At 36.0% G+C, this 16,775-nt stretch overlaps 1 protein-coding gene across 1 annotated transcript; it reads left to right on the forward strand.

Annotated features, from left to right (window-relative positions):
• Positions 1–9,437: 9,437 nt before the first annotated feature.
• LOC127229107 (prolactin-7C1-like) lies at positions 9,438–16,758 on the forward strand. Its single transcript, XM_051194110.1, is given in 6 exon segments — positions 9,438–9,567; positions 11,210–11,385; positions 12,115–12,153; positions 13,672–13,779; positions 15,511–15,690; positions 16,540–16,758. Coding segments are annotated over 6 exon segments (852 nt in total).
• Positions 16,759–16,775: the final 17 nt, after the last annotated feature.

A 16,775-nucleotide genomic window follows, 5' to 3' on the forward strand; every position in this document is an offset into this window, starting at 1 on the left:
TTTCTTTGAGCAGCCCCCTTTACTGATTCTTTTTTCCTCTTTTTTCAACTCGTCTTGGCTGCTTTAGAACTTCTAAAAACCAATTTACAGAACAGTCTCTGTCACTAAGATTCAGCAAAATGTCACCTGTTATATTTATGGTCAATGCCAAATCCCTGGCTGATGAGGTGGTACTCTAAAGAGATATACCCTTTACCCACCGTTCTGTTAGATTTGCACTTTAAAAATTAATAGATTTGTAAGTCATACTGTAAGGTATATGGTTTTTCCGCCTGCCGCCTGGTCTGGTCCAGTTGCCGCGCCAGCCCCAATTAAAACACAGAGACTCTGTATTAGATATAATTCTGTTGGCCCGGTACTAGTTTCTTATTGGCTAGCTCTGTCTTAAGTATTAACCCATTTCTATGTATTTCCACGTGGTCTCCTTACCGGGGAGTGAGGCAGGCATCTAGTCTCTCCGGTCTCTCCATGCTGACTCCTCCTTCCTACTTTCTCTTTCCTCCTTGTCTCCTAGTCCCGCCTATCTTCCTTTCCTATTGGCCAACAGTGTTTTATTTTTAACCAGTATGAGAAACATATACAGAATGACATCTCCCATCATCAAAAAGGTATTTAGGGATCAATAATACCTTCAAAAGAATGTTGAAATAAATCTTCCACTTCCAACTACCAAAGGAGTGAACCAAGCACCCTTATTTTCCAGACCTAAAATTAGTGAAGATCTTACTCCTTAATATTTTCATATATAATAGAGAGTGCAGACAATATGGATCACTGGTTCCCTTGTTCCTAAGATTACACCTGTGGATTTTTGCAATATCTCTCAGTGTAAATGATGTGGTACATATCTATGGCTTTGGCTAGATGGCAAGATAGTAATAGGCTTTGTTAGGTGATGAACTTGTATAACCTTCTCCCTTCCTCCACGTTTTTGTCCAGACTAAATCTGGATTTCTTTGCACAAATTTCCCCAAATTTATGAAAGACAAAAAACTGAGGCAACAGTTTATCAATCTATGTGCTAAAAGCAACTCAATATTAATATAACCAGAAGTGTAAGTTTGATTAACTGTTCACTGTAGTTATAATGGGAGGAATCCCATTTGGTGGGATGTTTTGGCCCAGTTCAATCGCACGCAGGTGATAAATAACACAGAGAAGAATTTTTAAAGCAATGGGGTTTTTGAAAGAACATTTAAATTACTCATTTTATTACTTATAGTCCTGTTATCAAGGTTCATGCATTGGAAAGTTCTTCCTGGCCTCTAACAATCCAGATACATATTGTGTTAAGTTCCTTTGCACATTTGTTACAAAAAAAAAAAAACAAAAATTCATATCATGAATTTTCATTGTCTAAAAGAAACATTCAGTTTGATTGACAGAGCACTCACTTATTTCCTACTCCATGTATCCTCTGTTCTCATTTGCTCATGTTGGCTTGGTTTAAGCTCTTTCTCCACAGTTAAGTGACAGGTGAACACTGGGAGTCATCTTGGTAAACTATATAATAAGTGGGAATAAAAGATAAATCACTTGGAGAGCCTGAGAACTGAGCCATGGATGGGATACTGTCTTTATAAGATTGTACAATAAAGTTTCACACAAATATTTTAGATTTTACATAGGAATTTTATGGGGATGAGAAATGATCAATTTGTGGCCTCCTAATTCTAGCTTAGTTGTATTCATGGCTAACTTCTGTACTTCCAGTCTATTCTGGGATAAGGGAAGAATAGAAGGATCTCCATATTCAATCATAGATCAACATTAGTTCCTAATTATCTATGTCTGGTAAAGAAACTAAATTTGAGAACATTGAAAATGAGAGATATAATAGACAGTGGATGAACCCATGCATTTCTCTTTAGAATATCTCTTCTCTTATATTGGCTACATTATAAGGACAAGAGAGCCTTAATGATTCTGTGTAATAGTGAATGGTGTTTAATATAGACATGCATATGGGATGTTTTGTTGATACCCATGGAAGCCCTGTCACTTCCTGAATAGAAACAGAGAATTGGATATTTGGGGGAGGGACAGAAGGAAAGTGGGGGGTAGAGACTGGGAGGAGATGAGGGGAGAAAACTGGTCAAGTTGGAAAATAAATAAATAAAATAAAGATAACTAGTGAGAAATTTGAAAAACACAATAGAGTTGTACAGTATGAAAGTAAATACGATGTGGTGACTTGAGAAAATGAAATGCAATAAAGTTACAGAAAGAATCTGGGGCCACTTAAGAATAACTTGGGAGCAGAATTTCTGGAGAAACTTTGGCAGAGATTCAGATGAACACAAGTGATTCTGGAAAGCTTTATTGTTGAGAGGACAGCTCACCTACAAGATTTGCAAATGTTCAAACTGAACCTGTTAATGTGTTATAGGATTCCTCAAGTGCTCCAATTGTTCCCACGGGTGACTCTAGCTATAGGAATTTATGAGACAGTAGGTGGTAGCATGACAAAACGAACATTTAGAATAAGATGGGCTTGATCATGAAAAGTCAATGAGAAAACCTCCAAACAAATATGAGCTAATATAGGAACTCAGTACCTAGGGGAATTAAAAAACAAAAACTATTGATTCCAATATGTCCACAATAGACAGGAAATGGAAATAATCTAAGTCACCCTTTAATTGGGGAACAGACAATGAAAATATAGTATATATGCAACGGAATACTATTCTGTTATAAAGAGAAGGAAATCATGCCAGGCATTGGTGGCACACACCTTTAGACCCAGCATTCGGGAGGCAGAGGAAGGTGGATCTCTGTCAGTTGAGGCCAACATGGTCTACAAAGCCACACAGAGAAACCCTGACTTGAAAAAACAACAAACAAACAAAAACACCAAAAAAGGAAATCAGAGAAATGGATGGTCCTAGAAAAGATGATATTGAATGAAGCAATCCAGATCCAGAAAGTGGATATATGTATATGTGTATTTTGTATATGTATATAAACATACGCAAACCAAGCGTTCTGATGGGAATTTAGGAAGACGATATTTATGAGATGCAAACGGCATATTCAAATGCAGAAGGTTATTGAAATTTTATTTCTTTGTACTAAGATGTAGCTCATTGGAAGACAAAATAAAGTACCAGAGGCTGGGACAGAAAGAAATGCATCATATCTGCTCTTTCATTTTCAGTTCCTCAGATGTGTATGTACAACATGCATTAACCTAGCAGGAACCAGGAAAATACATAGAGACCATTGGTGTGGGTGATGGGCGAAAAGTCTTGGAGGAGAAATAACAGGATATAGATGACATAAAATGAAGTAGAATAATGGGAAGGAGAGTCCAACTGGGGAGGAGGAAGGAGTCAATGTAGAAGTAAAAGAAGGGACAAATAACACCTAGGTTGTTTGATAAAGCCTCAAGAAATCATTGAATATTTACCTAAATTAAACACAATGCACTTAAGTGTATATAAACATATGCATATACATTACCCCTTCCCCTTACAATACATCTAAAAGGAAGTTAAAGTGCTTGGGCTGACAATGCTTACCACAACAACGATAGCCTAACAAACCCCTACCAGACTTGAGAAACCTTTTGAAGGGTTGCTCATGGAAGGTCAAGTGACTGTTAAAATAATCTAGCTTATCTATATGGCTCTTGTTGCCTCTCAGAGTTTAAGGGGGGCCCTATTGATGAGGACAAGACATCCCACATTTAGGACACACAACTCAGATGGTTTAAATTTAATCTGACTTTAAAGCCTATTTCCCTTTGTCTAGCTTCTGTGGCTCCAGAAAAACACTATGCAAGCTTCCAAGAGAATAAAGTGACTAAACAATCCTACCAGCTGCAAAGTCTAAGAACTATAACAATAACAAAAGGTAAGGTATACATAAAGGTACAATAAGTGACATTCACATGTTGATGGTGACAAACTGCCCTCTAATTTGACTTCAGGTCCACTCAGCAAGAGAAAAATCATCCCTCATAGAGAAAACTTAACACCAGTGCTAGTAAGGTCTTAGGGAAAAAAAAATACTGCCTTCACTTCTTTGACCAGGAAAATCCCTTACTACATTGTAAATCTTATCCTTAGATAAGTGTAGCTAACACCCTTCACCAAAGAAGCTTCTCTTTCAACAAATGGAAACCATTACTGAAAACCCAAACTGGGCACAACTCAGAAATCAAAGGATCATGAGGGCCCCAGCTCCAATACCTGGACCTACATCACTGTTTCTTTTTTGTTGTTTTTCTTCTTTCTTTAATTTATTTTTTTTATTTTTATTTTACATATCAACCCCAGTTCTCTCTCCCTCCCTCCCTCCCTCGCTCCCTCTTTCCTCTCTCCCACCCTCTCATGTCCCTCTAACACCCTCCCCTATCATCCCCCTCCCACTCCACATGTAGGGTGATGCCCTCCAGGAGGGGTCATCTAAATCTGTCAAGTCATTTGGAGTAGGGACTAGGACTTCTCCCGTCTCTAGTGTAAGGGAGTATCCCTCCATGGGGAATATGCTCCCAAAGTCCTTTTGTGCATCAGGAATACATCTTGGTTTCACTGTCCCAGGTCCCTTAGACTGCTCAGGCCTTCCACTGAGACCCATGTTCAGGGGGGTCAGAGTCAGTCCAATGCTGTATTCCCAGCTCTCAGTCTGGGCCCAATAGTTCCTCCTTGTTCAGGTCAGCTATCTCTATGTGTTTCCACAGCCTGGTCTTGTCCTCCCTCTCTGCATCTGGTTTACAGTTTGGCTCAGTGTTTAGTTGTGGGTGTTTGTTTCTGTTTCTATCAGCTACTAAATGAGGGCTCCATGATGGTGGATAAGTTAGTTGTTGATCTCATTATCAGGGAAGGGCATTTATGGTAGCCTTTCCACTGTTGCTCATTTTTTCAGTGACCTTGAAAGGATAATAATCAACTTTATATGGAAAAACAAAAGACCAAGAATAGCCTGTACAATAAAGGAACTTCAGGAGGCATCACCATCCCCGACTTTAAGTGCTACTACAGAGCTATAGTCCTGAAAATAGACAAGTAGACCAATGGAATCAAATTGAAATTCCTGATATTAACCCACATACCTACGAGCACCTGATTTTTGACAAAACAGCTAAAAGTATACAATGGGAGAGGGAAAGCATCTTCAACAAATGGTGCTGGCACAACTGGATGAATGTGTGTAGAAGACTGCAGATAGACCCATGTCTATCACCATACACAAAACTGAAGTCCAAATGGATCAAGTACCTTAACATAAATCCAGCCACATAGAACCTCTTACAAGAGAAAGTGGGAGGTACCATTGAACGAATTGGTACAGGAGCCTGCTTCCTGAACATAACTCCAGGAGCACAGACACTGAAATCAACAATTAATAAATGGGACCTCTTCAAACTGAAAAGCTTCTGTAAGGCAAAAGGATACAGCTGACAAGACCAAACGGCAGCCCACAGACTGGGAAAAGATCTTCACCAATCCTACATCTGACAGAGGGCTGATCTCCAAAATATACAATGAACTCAGAAACTAGTCATCAAAACACCAAATAATGCTATTAAAAAGTGTGGTACAGAACTGAATAGAGAACTCTCAATAGAGGAAATCAAAAAGGCTGAAAGACACTTAAGAACGTGCTCAATATCCTTAGCTATTAGGGAAATGCAAATCAAAATAACTTTGTGATACCATCTTACTCCTGCCAGAATGGCTATAATTAGAAACACCAATGACAATTTATGCCTGAGAGGATGTGGAGAAAGCAGAACACATCTACACTGGTGGTGCGAGTGCAAACTTGTACAGTCATTTTGGAAATCACTATGGCAGTTCCTCAGGAAAATGGGAATCAGTCTACCACAGGACCCAGCAATCCCACTATTAAGCATATACCCAAATGATCCACATCCATACAACAAAGACATGTATTCACCTATGTTCATAGCAGCATTATTTGTAATAGCAAGAAACTGGAAGCAACCTTGATGTCATTCACCAGAAGAATGGATACATCACTGTTTCTGCAGTGATGACTCAGGGAACATTGCAAAAGGGGAGACAGAAAGATTGATCCACAATATCAGAAAGTCTGCTATCAATCATTCTGTCCTAAAAATGGCTACATAAATGAAAGCAGAATAACAATATCTATGTACATCTTAATAAGGAAGGCGGAAAATTACAGAGGTTTTACCCCTAGACAAAGAACCACAGGCAATTATTGACTAATGGAAAGAGACTGAGCCTTTCCTAGGGATGAGCTCCCTTACTGGTTGTTCAATGAAGAGTCATCATCTTTAAAACTATATTCAAACAACAAAAGTAGTCATCAGTTTCTATTTTTATATAATAGTGAATATATATATATATATGTGTGTGTGTGTGTGTGTGTGTGTGTGTATGTATGTGTATGTGAAACAACTATAATAAATTAAGAGTCTATCAAGTTGAGAGTGGAGGCAACATCATAGGGCTTTAAGGAAGGGCTGGGTAGGGCTGGAGGGAGGGAATGGAGATGAAGTGATATAATTCTATGTCAATAAAAAACTAATAAATTAATTAAATCTTTAAGAAACTAAAACAAACCAACTAATGTAAGCAGTGTTTTAAGAGTATTGTTTCTACCAAGAAAATAAGTTTGATTTGTAGCATCTGCAAGATGTCTTACACCTGCCAAAAGATCCAGCTTCAGGAGATAAGATCACCTTTTCTGTCCTCCACTGGCATTGTGTGAACAGGCCCAGACTCAGACATATACACACATGCATATGTTAGTTAAAATAAAAACTAAATCTAAGAAAAAGCAAGTAAGACACAACTTAGAAATGAAATACTCCATGACTTATTTCAGTTGATTCCTTTTTTTAAACTTCAAATAATGAATGGATAGGATATATTTAGCAAACTTTAAAAAAAAATAGAAGCTTCTTCCAGATGGAGGAATGGAGAGACGAGACAGGTCAGTGGTTAAGTATACTTACTACCCTTCCTAAGGACCAGATTTTGGTAACCAGAACCCAAGTCAAGTAGCTCATAAGCACATTTAACTCCTGCTTCAGGTAATCAGTGAGCATCCTCATCTGGTTTGCACAGGTACCTGCATGAACACATGCATAGTGAATTTATTGCAGTATAATATCTTGCACACACACACTGAAATTGATCTTTTAAAAGTAAAATAAAAACTTCTTCCTTTCATGAATGTCCTAATGCTTTTGCCTGGTTAATAGCACTTTGTACCTCATACCTGTAGTGTTAATTTTGGAAAGAGCTTTTCCTGCACCCCCAAATCTGGAATAATAGCTACACATAGCAGCCTGAACCCAATTTATGCTAACATTCTCATAACAACATTGCGTGGTATGTTCATTTAGGAGCTATGTCTGATTTGAATAAAGCAGAATGAATGGGAGTCACCTTTATGTCTCCATAAGATTGTCTTTTTTAGGAGCATATTGCTTCTGTATTTGCCGGATCTTCCAGTGAACAAACGAGTAGACAACTTGGGAGGAAACTGAACTGATAAGCCCAGTCCAGGTAAGTGGGAGAAAGGCCAGTTCACACTTGCCAATCCAGCTAGCTTGTTAAGAACACTCCTGATTTGTTTTCTTCCAGAACTTCTTTGGTCACTGCTTTTTTTCGGTCACATGTGTTCATTGAAAGAGTGCAGGGTTAGATGAAAAATTTCCACCACAAATGCTTTCTTTTCTTCCAAGCTATTAAGTTCAACTTACTTGTCTGTTTCTCCTGGATGACTCTCCCATTGTGATATACACTATGATCTCAAGCAGTAATGTGTCTATTCCCATTTACATGAGGAAGTATACTTTATAATATTTGTGGTAGGATTATTTTGCCACCTTCATGGCCCTATTTCTTAGTACATCCAATGAAGCTCAATGATCCAAATTGCATTTCATTGGTCCGATAGTCACCAAATCATTAGAATCCTATGTACTATCAGGAAACTACCAGTTGTACCTCATTTTCTTTTGAATGAACTCTTCTTCATAATTCACAGCTTCCCAGAGTCTTCCTATGAGACATGTGACAGTGAGGCTCCAGCGGCTACCTGTGTAATATAAAAGCAAGTTTGACGTAAGCAGTACCAAAAGCAAGGGACTATGGAATGAGAAGCCACATGTTTTGGTTTTGTGATAAGAAGAAATCTGATTAGCTAGAAGGTAGCATTGCATGACTTCTATAGTGCCACATGATAGCTAGCTACTGTTGAGAACTGTCACTAAGAGACTTTAATTAAGCCCAAGTTAAAATAATTACTGAATCAAACCAGAAACTCATTCAACAGTGTCTCAGCTCACATAGGTGTAGCCCAATACATCTACAATAGATTTAAACTCAGTTCCATGGACAGAAGAACATGATTGTTACAGTAAGCCTCGCTCAAAGTCTATAGATGAAAAGTCTTAGGCACTGATGAGAAATTTGTTGACAATGTTTTAGACATGAATATGATTTTCCAAAATAAAAGCATCACATTTGCACCCTCTGTTACTCTTGTAGGCCTAGAATGTAATGACAAAGATTTTTAGTGTCCCATGGATGCCTACAAAGACCCATAAAGGCTAAGCTGCTCAGTATTTAGGATTCATACTGTGGCCTTGTGTCCAAAGTACAATGAAACAAATATGTCAACTTACCCAATATTCAGTAAATATTTTAGAACTGATCACCAAAATACTTAAGAACATAAAGGAAAAAAATAAAGGCCTAAAGCATAGTTATTTTCTTAGCTTATAAAATTCCCATCAATCTTAATTGGGTAGAGATGATTCTAGTTATTATAATTTAAATTGGAGAATGATCTTGACCCTGAAATGAGTTGAATAATGTAGATATGACCACTTTTGTCACCATTACTATGATGCTGTTGATGTTCTCTGAGGGGAAAGAAACGTGGAGCCATCAATGAGTTTGCAGGCGTGTCTTTCCGCCTGCCTCCTAGCAGTTTCTGGCCTTGGGCATGGTATACTGAAATATGTAGTGATGGAAAATTAACTCAAAGGAGAACTACTGTGCAGCAGCTATTCAGAATCAGCAGTCAAGCCGTGGCTGAACTCATCTGAGATGTTGCTGTCTTTGATTCAACCATCCCTATGTAAGTAATTCTTTCCCAACAATGCATTATTTTGAAAAGCTCATTTGGAGTTTGCCTCTTTAGTATTTTTTGATTTTTGTCCTTACACATGAAGAAAATCAACCTTTATTTATGTCTAACTCACAAAAGGAAAGTTAAAAGGAACAGAGGAGTACTTTTTCATCATTGCTCTAGAAATCAAGTGCAGAGTATGCTTTTATATCAGTGGTTCGAAAAGGGAAGCCTTCTTATCCTCAAGATAGACAGCAATCTCTAAAGATATTTTGCATAATCTTAGTTGATCTAAGTAGAAAAGTATAGTACCTGTGTCCAATAGTAGAGACCAGCAATGAGTCAGCTCAACAATGTACAGCACAGAGAGCTCCAGGATATGGATGGATCCACCTCTAAAAGTCAAAACTGAAAATACTGACATGTTTGACTGTAATGAGATCCCAGAATTTGATGAAGGAAGTAGCATATTCTGGTTCCTGGGTATGAATGAATTGAGTGACCTTTATTATATCTTCAATTCTAGAAACATATTAAACAAGGCTAGAAGATGTAGATCTATTCTGTTTTGTCAATTTAATTCAAGTAAAATATCCTTTCCAAACCATGAATCACTGCTAATATTTGCTTTTATTTCCTTGATAATATTTCCAATAAAATGGATTTGTTAACAAAAATAAATTACATTTAATGAAGTTAAAAGCTGAGTCATCAGTTTCTTTGTACTTTTCTTAAACTATGAAAATGATTCAGATAACAAATGACAGAAATACAGATATATTTATTTAATATATAAATATTTATGAAGTAGTAAATACATTTGAAGAAGGACCATAGTTTTTGAAAATTATTTTCTAGGATAAGAATTTTCTGAAAAACCTTTTTTTGCATGAAAATTGTTGATAGTTATTTTGAGTAGTGCAAAGGTTTTGGTAGATTTAGTTAACTTTTAGTATTTAAGTTGAGGCATTTTTCATGGAAAAACCTTACCAGTGTTCTAATTTTTAAGTTACAAATTTCCAGTTGCATTCATTAGAAGTTTTATGAGACAGAGATTTTATTTTTCAGATTTGTATTACTAAATGTGAATGGATTTTTCATGCTGAGACATATGCTGGTCCAATCCTGCTGAGTGTGTAAATTACTGATATGTTACAGCTCTGTTTCTGTCCATCTGTGAGATAAAATTGGTGATGAAACCAACACCAATCACTATATAAAGAAGGGGAGGATGTTTGATAGAGCAATGTAAGTAGACAAAGATCTAAACTTACCAGGGCATGTGATCAAAGATAAAGTTTGTACTTTATAAATAACAGTGCCTGATGACATCAAGATTCAAGATTATGGGCATGGTCTCACCACATTAACCTTTATGAAAGCCCAAGACGTTTAAAACATGCCACTGTGGGTTGCTCAGAATAGGACTGAAGGGAAATCATTTAATGATGTAAGCCTCCTCTTTTGTCAATATAGTTTAATGATAACACACTTGTTCAGTCTACCTACAGGTATTTGTCAAGCTCAAATTCACAGAGAAAACAACTGGAAGCTTTTAGTAGTGTGGCAAATGAATGGGATTATTATTGTGAGTGAGCAAAGTCAGCCTACAGAATTCTTTCCATAACAGGTTCTCTTCATCCTCAGGACTGAAAAACAGCAATTTTGTATTTACTTTTATCATGTATGAAGTTGAAATGGTAGTGTACTGCTTTTTTCAAAAGGCAAATGTTGTCTACACAGTTACAAAAATGTATAGGAGATGGGTGACTATTTAACATCAGTATAAATTCCCAATACACTAACCTGCCTCCAGAGAATGACTTAAAAACACTTAATCAATAGTTTAAAGTCCAAATGTTTGACAACTTCACAATAATTTCTGGCAACAATCCAAAATTAGGAAACATCACCAAATTCAGAAACTGTATATCTGTGCAAATGTAATTACCTAATTAATTTTTTTTCTTTAGATGTCTATTCTTTACCACAGCTGTACAGTGAAGACCAGACAGTGGCAGGCACTAAAATAGATAACATTTTTCTTGATACCCAAGAAGGAATCATCATTGAAAACCACAAATGGATATGTCCAGAGTAGCTTGTATTTCTTTTCTGTAAGTAGGGTTACTCCTGCTGCTGTCGGTGTCAAACCTACTCCAGTGGGAGAAAGTGACTTCTGCTCCCATACATGATAATAAGACTGACCAAGGTGATGTGTCCCTCAAGGACCTTTTTGATCATGCCATCACACTGTCCCAGACCTCCAATGATCTCACTAGAGAAATGCGCACATTACTTGTAAGTACCTCACTTCTGGCTTCTTCACAAAAAAAAAAAAAAAAAAAAAAAAAAAAAAAAAAGCCTTCTAGTCAATTATTCTAGTATATTCCAGTCTTTACTAGAAATTACCTAAACCATGTTTCTAATAGCACAAGTTTCATAGATAAGTGGGACAGTGAGCTACTTAAAAGGACAAGGAGGGTGGGGCAGTTTTTAAAGAATTCAGTCACAAAATTTGTCTCTAGTGACATGATATTTTTCTTAAAACACAATATTCTTAAATTTATATGTGTGACATAAAACCTAATAGCCATGTCTAAGAGAGAGATTTGATTTCCTTACCTTGTTTATAGCAGAGCAGTCTCCAGGAGTATCTTCAGTTACTCACTGCAGACATCCAATAGAGAAGTGCAGTATAACTTTTATAGAATTCACAGAACAAATATCAACTGTTTTGATGCTAATTAAGGACAAATAAAAATAATAAAAAGCTACATAGTCTCTCAAACTCTCAAATGACAGGAGTCATTGCATAAAAGGTTTCCAGTACACACTTATTCAGTGGGAGGATGAGTTTAGAAGGGACACGAGTCATCTCTTCCCAATGGCTCTATATTATCTGTTTGAAGGTAGGCAGTGTTAGCTGGACATGACAGAACCAGGGAATTCACCTCTGTATTTACAGTATGCATGTGTTCATTCTGTGCTTACTCATCAGTTTCCTTTCATCTCCTCATGCTCTTCTAGTTCTCCCACGGCTTCTCCACAAAAATGTTCACAAAGTTTGTAAGTACCACACTGATTTCTATCTTCTTCAAAGACAAACAAGAACAGCAATCCCCCAAAGGGACAGGGAAGCAAGCAAGCAATACAAAAAGAAAACCTTCATACTACGATTTAGGATGTAATTTACATGACAGGAACCCCAAAACAAATTCCAAGATTTTATCTCCACAAGTTACAAACAAACAAACAAACAAACAAAAAGTCCTTCACTAAAAAGAGAATGAGGAAGGGGCAGGCAGCTTCGGGAATCTCTGAAGTGAAAAGAAACAAAACAAAACCAACAAACAAACAGAAATAAAGATTTTTTTTAATGGCATTACACTACATAGCTATAAGAATTGTGTGGAAGGATTATGTGGAGGCAGAACTCTGATCTCCCACTCTTCTTTCTCAGGACTAAGGCTCCTGGGACACTCTCAGTGTACCTCTGGCTTTCTGTAAAGTAGATCTGCATTGTAATTCATGTGTAGCACAGGGAAAACAAACATAAATAGGATCCCATGTGAACAGAGAAGAGGATACTTTTAAGGGCCTTTTAGGAATGTTCAAATGCTAGTTTTCAGAGCCAGAGTTTGTTCAATTGTAGGAATGGTTTAGTAGTGAAACTAGATTCTCTCTTACTGTTGATTATATGCTATATGTTCAAGGTGAGCTAATGGCAAGAGAAAGCATTCCAACAAATATCCCAAGAATGTCTACATTGGCAATAAGTGTATGTTTATATTATCTTTCTACTCAGGAGATATTTTTATTCTTCATCTTTGACTAATATCCTTTAAGTCTTACTGTTCTTAGTAATCCATTAAACAAAATAGCTCTTATCAGTTTTACATGAAAGACATTTCAAATAAATATTTAAATTAATATAGTATTTAAGTTTATATGTTAATAAATATGTAAACATTAATTTCTATTTTATGTTTTTAATTGATTTGTAATTTGCATTTCTCAAGGATTATCACTATTTTTATTAAATTATTAATAGATAATAAATGTATATTCAATATTAATAAAGTTGCATTCAAGTATTATGTTTTACTTTGAATGGCACAAGTTATATGTGTTAGGTGGTACTAGAAAGAATTTAATTTTATAATGCTTAGCTATACTTCAATTTAGACAAATGAAAAATAAAGATTAAAAAATATAGATTCATAGAAACTGTGGCACTGGGCTCAAATCATCAATACAGATTATCTTTAAAACACTGCATCTTATAATTGTAATATTTTTAAGGTTTCCCTTCAAACAAACATTTTTGAGGTGTGGGAATAGAAGGGCATAGAAAAGAGTGAAAGAGCCTAAGAAGTTAGAAATAATAGATGAAAAACAAATTGAGATGATAAATTTAATAGGAAAAATTTAAGTAAAAGGATAACTTTTTAATTTCTTCATCTTAGAATTTATAGTGCACATTTGTAAGACTTCAAATACTGAATTAATTCATGTGCTCTTCATGGATTCATTTATTCAATCCCCAAAACTGAACTAACACAGTTTCTATTTTAACATTTGTAGATATTGGATTTCCTCAAGGATAAAAAGTACATGATCAAGACTCTAAACAGCTGCCACACATTTTCTCTCAACACTCCAGAAACTGTGGAGGAAGCCAGAAATATCTCAGTGAGTCCTCAGGCCAGGATTTTCACATAAATAACTGAAGCAATACATTGTCTTTGCCATTTTATAGGTTCTTATAAACATGATAATTATACCTGCAGGGAAATGGGGTAAGAATGAGCAATTAAAGAGAAAAAACTTGTGAGATAGTGGATAAATTATAGGTTAAAGCAGATGTTAAATAATATTGTAAGAGAGCCATAAACTCTCAAAGGCCATACAAAAATGTCTTGTCACTGGGTTTTCTTTATTATTATATGGAAACTTATTAAGTGAATTGTGTACTCTTAAGGTATGCAAAAATAATTGTATTTATTATTTATTACTCATGTCTCCTCTTTGGCACAATATTTCATTACTGACAACCATAATGACTCTTTGATTTTCACAACTCTCCTGGTTCTGATTTTTATGTTTGCATTACTTCATGACTTTTGTACTTTCTTCTGAGCCTTAATGAAAATATCTATACAAACTAGTCCTTTATATACTATGCAAAGTTCCCATGTCCTTAGTTGTGATGAGGTCAATATATCACAGTAAATGCATTTATAATTGTTATGATCTCTCCCTTCTGACTTCCTGCTATAACTTATCTCCCCATGAATTAATTTGACATCATTTTGAAAATAATAAGGGGGAAGTGAAGGACTATGATTTAAAAGATCAGAGGTAACAAAAATTAGGATTTAATTTTTTTTAATTTTTTTTCTTATTTTACATATTGATCCCAGTCTCCTCTCCCTCCCTCACTCCCCCCCTCCCATGACCTTTCCCCAACCACCCTCCCATCCCAGTCCCCCTAAAACGATAAATGTAATGTAGGTTTTCTGTGACTAGCAAGAATGAGTGTCTAGTATTTACCAATTCAATCCCTTATTCTTAGTCATATGCCACCATAGTCCCAGCAACCTATATGTACTCACCATTTGACTTGTTTCTATCATTCATATTCTTTACATCTTTTTTTTTTTTTTTTTTTTTTTTTTGCTATTCTTTTTTCTATTCTTTTTCATGAACACTAGATAGTTAGGGAACATTAACACATTAACACAAGAGATATTCTAAAACAGTTTTCATGTAAGTTTCCTCATTAAAGTCAAGCTTGTACCATTGTTCTGCTATACCTGCCAAGAAACAAATCATTCTGCTAGAGGCAAGAGGCGAGTAATCATGTTGGATCAGGAAAGAATATTTATCAACAACAGGTTGCCTTCAAAATATATTTCTATTCATATTGCAAAATAACCTAAATATTATAAACTAGTATAATTGTGATCAATCTAATTTATTAGAATATTAAATCTGAACTAAATAAATTATAATTGATAGTGGAGTCATTGTCTTTCCTAAATTATGTTCTATAGGAACCTACTGTGTTCCAAGCAAAGCCTTGGTGTCCCATGGGCAAGCAAAACAATCAAATATGCAGGGTCTTGCATGGAGAGCATGTGATAGAATTTCAAATGCACAACAAAATATGATAAATATAATTGCTCATTACAAAAAGTAATCTATATAAGTTATTTATACATTTTTTTGTAAATTTATATTAAAAAGTTATTTATTTAAGTTGTTTCACTCTGGCAGAATGTAGGTGAATGGTTGAAATTTATAGATTTAAATCACTTTAATCTTTAAGAGAGTTTGTGTTATTCTTTCTAATTAAAAATATATGTAGCTAATCCTTGTGTACTTAATTTGTCTTAATATTGTTGCTCTTATGATGTATAGTTTGAAGACTTTCTGAAAATGATACTCAGCATAGTGCATTCCTGGAATAATCCTCTGCATCACCTAGTGACTGAACTAGGTGGTATGAAAGGTACCCCTGATGCAATTTTGTCAAGAACCAAAAGCATTGAGACCCTAAACAATCTGCTTCTAGAGACCATCATGATGATACTGAGCAAGGTGAGCAGTCTTCTTTTCTCCCACTTTTCTCTTTCAGGAATGGTGTGATTTCTGTAGTGAATGATACATTTTGACACACCTCTTTTCACAAGATCACAATATAGGCATTCCATCTTGCATGCAGCTTCACCATTATGATGAAGATAAAACGAAGCTACTCTTTGTAGTCATTTGAAGAGTAACTTTCCTGAGCCATGTGGCATGCTCCTGATTATTTCCTTGTCTCATATCACATTCACCCCTGGCCTGTTTGCCTCCTAGGTCTGAAAACTGTCATCAGTTCTTTCATTGTTCCTTGGCTAAATGCAAATCTATGCTCAGGGAACAATTTCCTGGTCCTTTATTTAGTCACAAAACACCATATTTTAAGTGGTATCAACTTATTTTAAGAAAAGGTAAGAATGCTGCTATGAACACAATTGAACAGATGTCCTTCTTGTATGAATGTGCATCTTTTAGGTATCTGCCAAGGAGTGGAATTACTGGATCTTAGGGTAGACTGATTTTCATTTTCCTGATGAACCTCCACACTGATTTTTCAAAGTGTCTGTATGAGTTTGTATTCCCACCTGCAGTGGAAGAGTGTAGCCCTTTCTCCACATTCTCTCTAGCATACACTGCCTTTGGTGTTTTTGATTTGTCTCCACCCTAGTTTTTGGATGACAGATTTATAGTATTCTGTGTTAGATTTCTGAAATCCATGCTTCAGATCAACACTTCACATTACTAACATTTCCCTAAATATAAATCAATATTAAGAAGGGAATAGCACAGATAAATACATTCAGTGGTAATGTTAAATACAATCGGTGAAAATATTACGTGTCTAACTACCCATTTGGTCATTAGGTTCATCCTGGACTGGAGAAAAATGAGACATACCCCGTCTGGACAGACCTGGCATCCTTGCAGGCGGATGATGAAGAACGTCACTTTTTTGCTCTTTATAAATTGTTCTACTGCGTTCATGTTGACACATATACAATTGACCTTTATCTCAAGTACCTGAGATGTCTGCTTGTTAATGGTGACATCTGCTACTCTGTAGAATTTTGAGAGGATCCTTAGTGAACTATCCTTTTGAA

Source organism: Phodopus roborovskii, unplaced genomic scaffold (assembly GCF_943737965.1).
Source record: "Phodopus roborovskii unplaced genomic scaffold, PHOROB, whole genome shotgun sequence".
NCBI classification, from domain to species: Eukaryota; Metazoa; Chordata; class Mammalia; order Rodentia; family Cricetidae; genus Phodopus; species Phodopus roborovskii.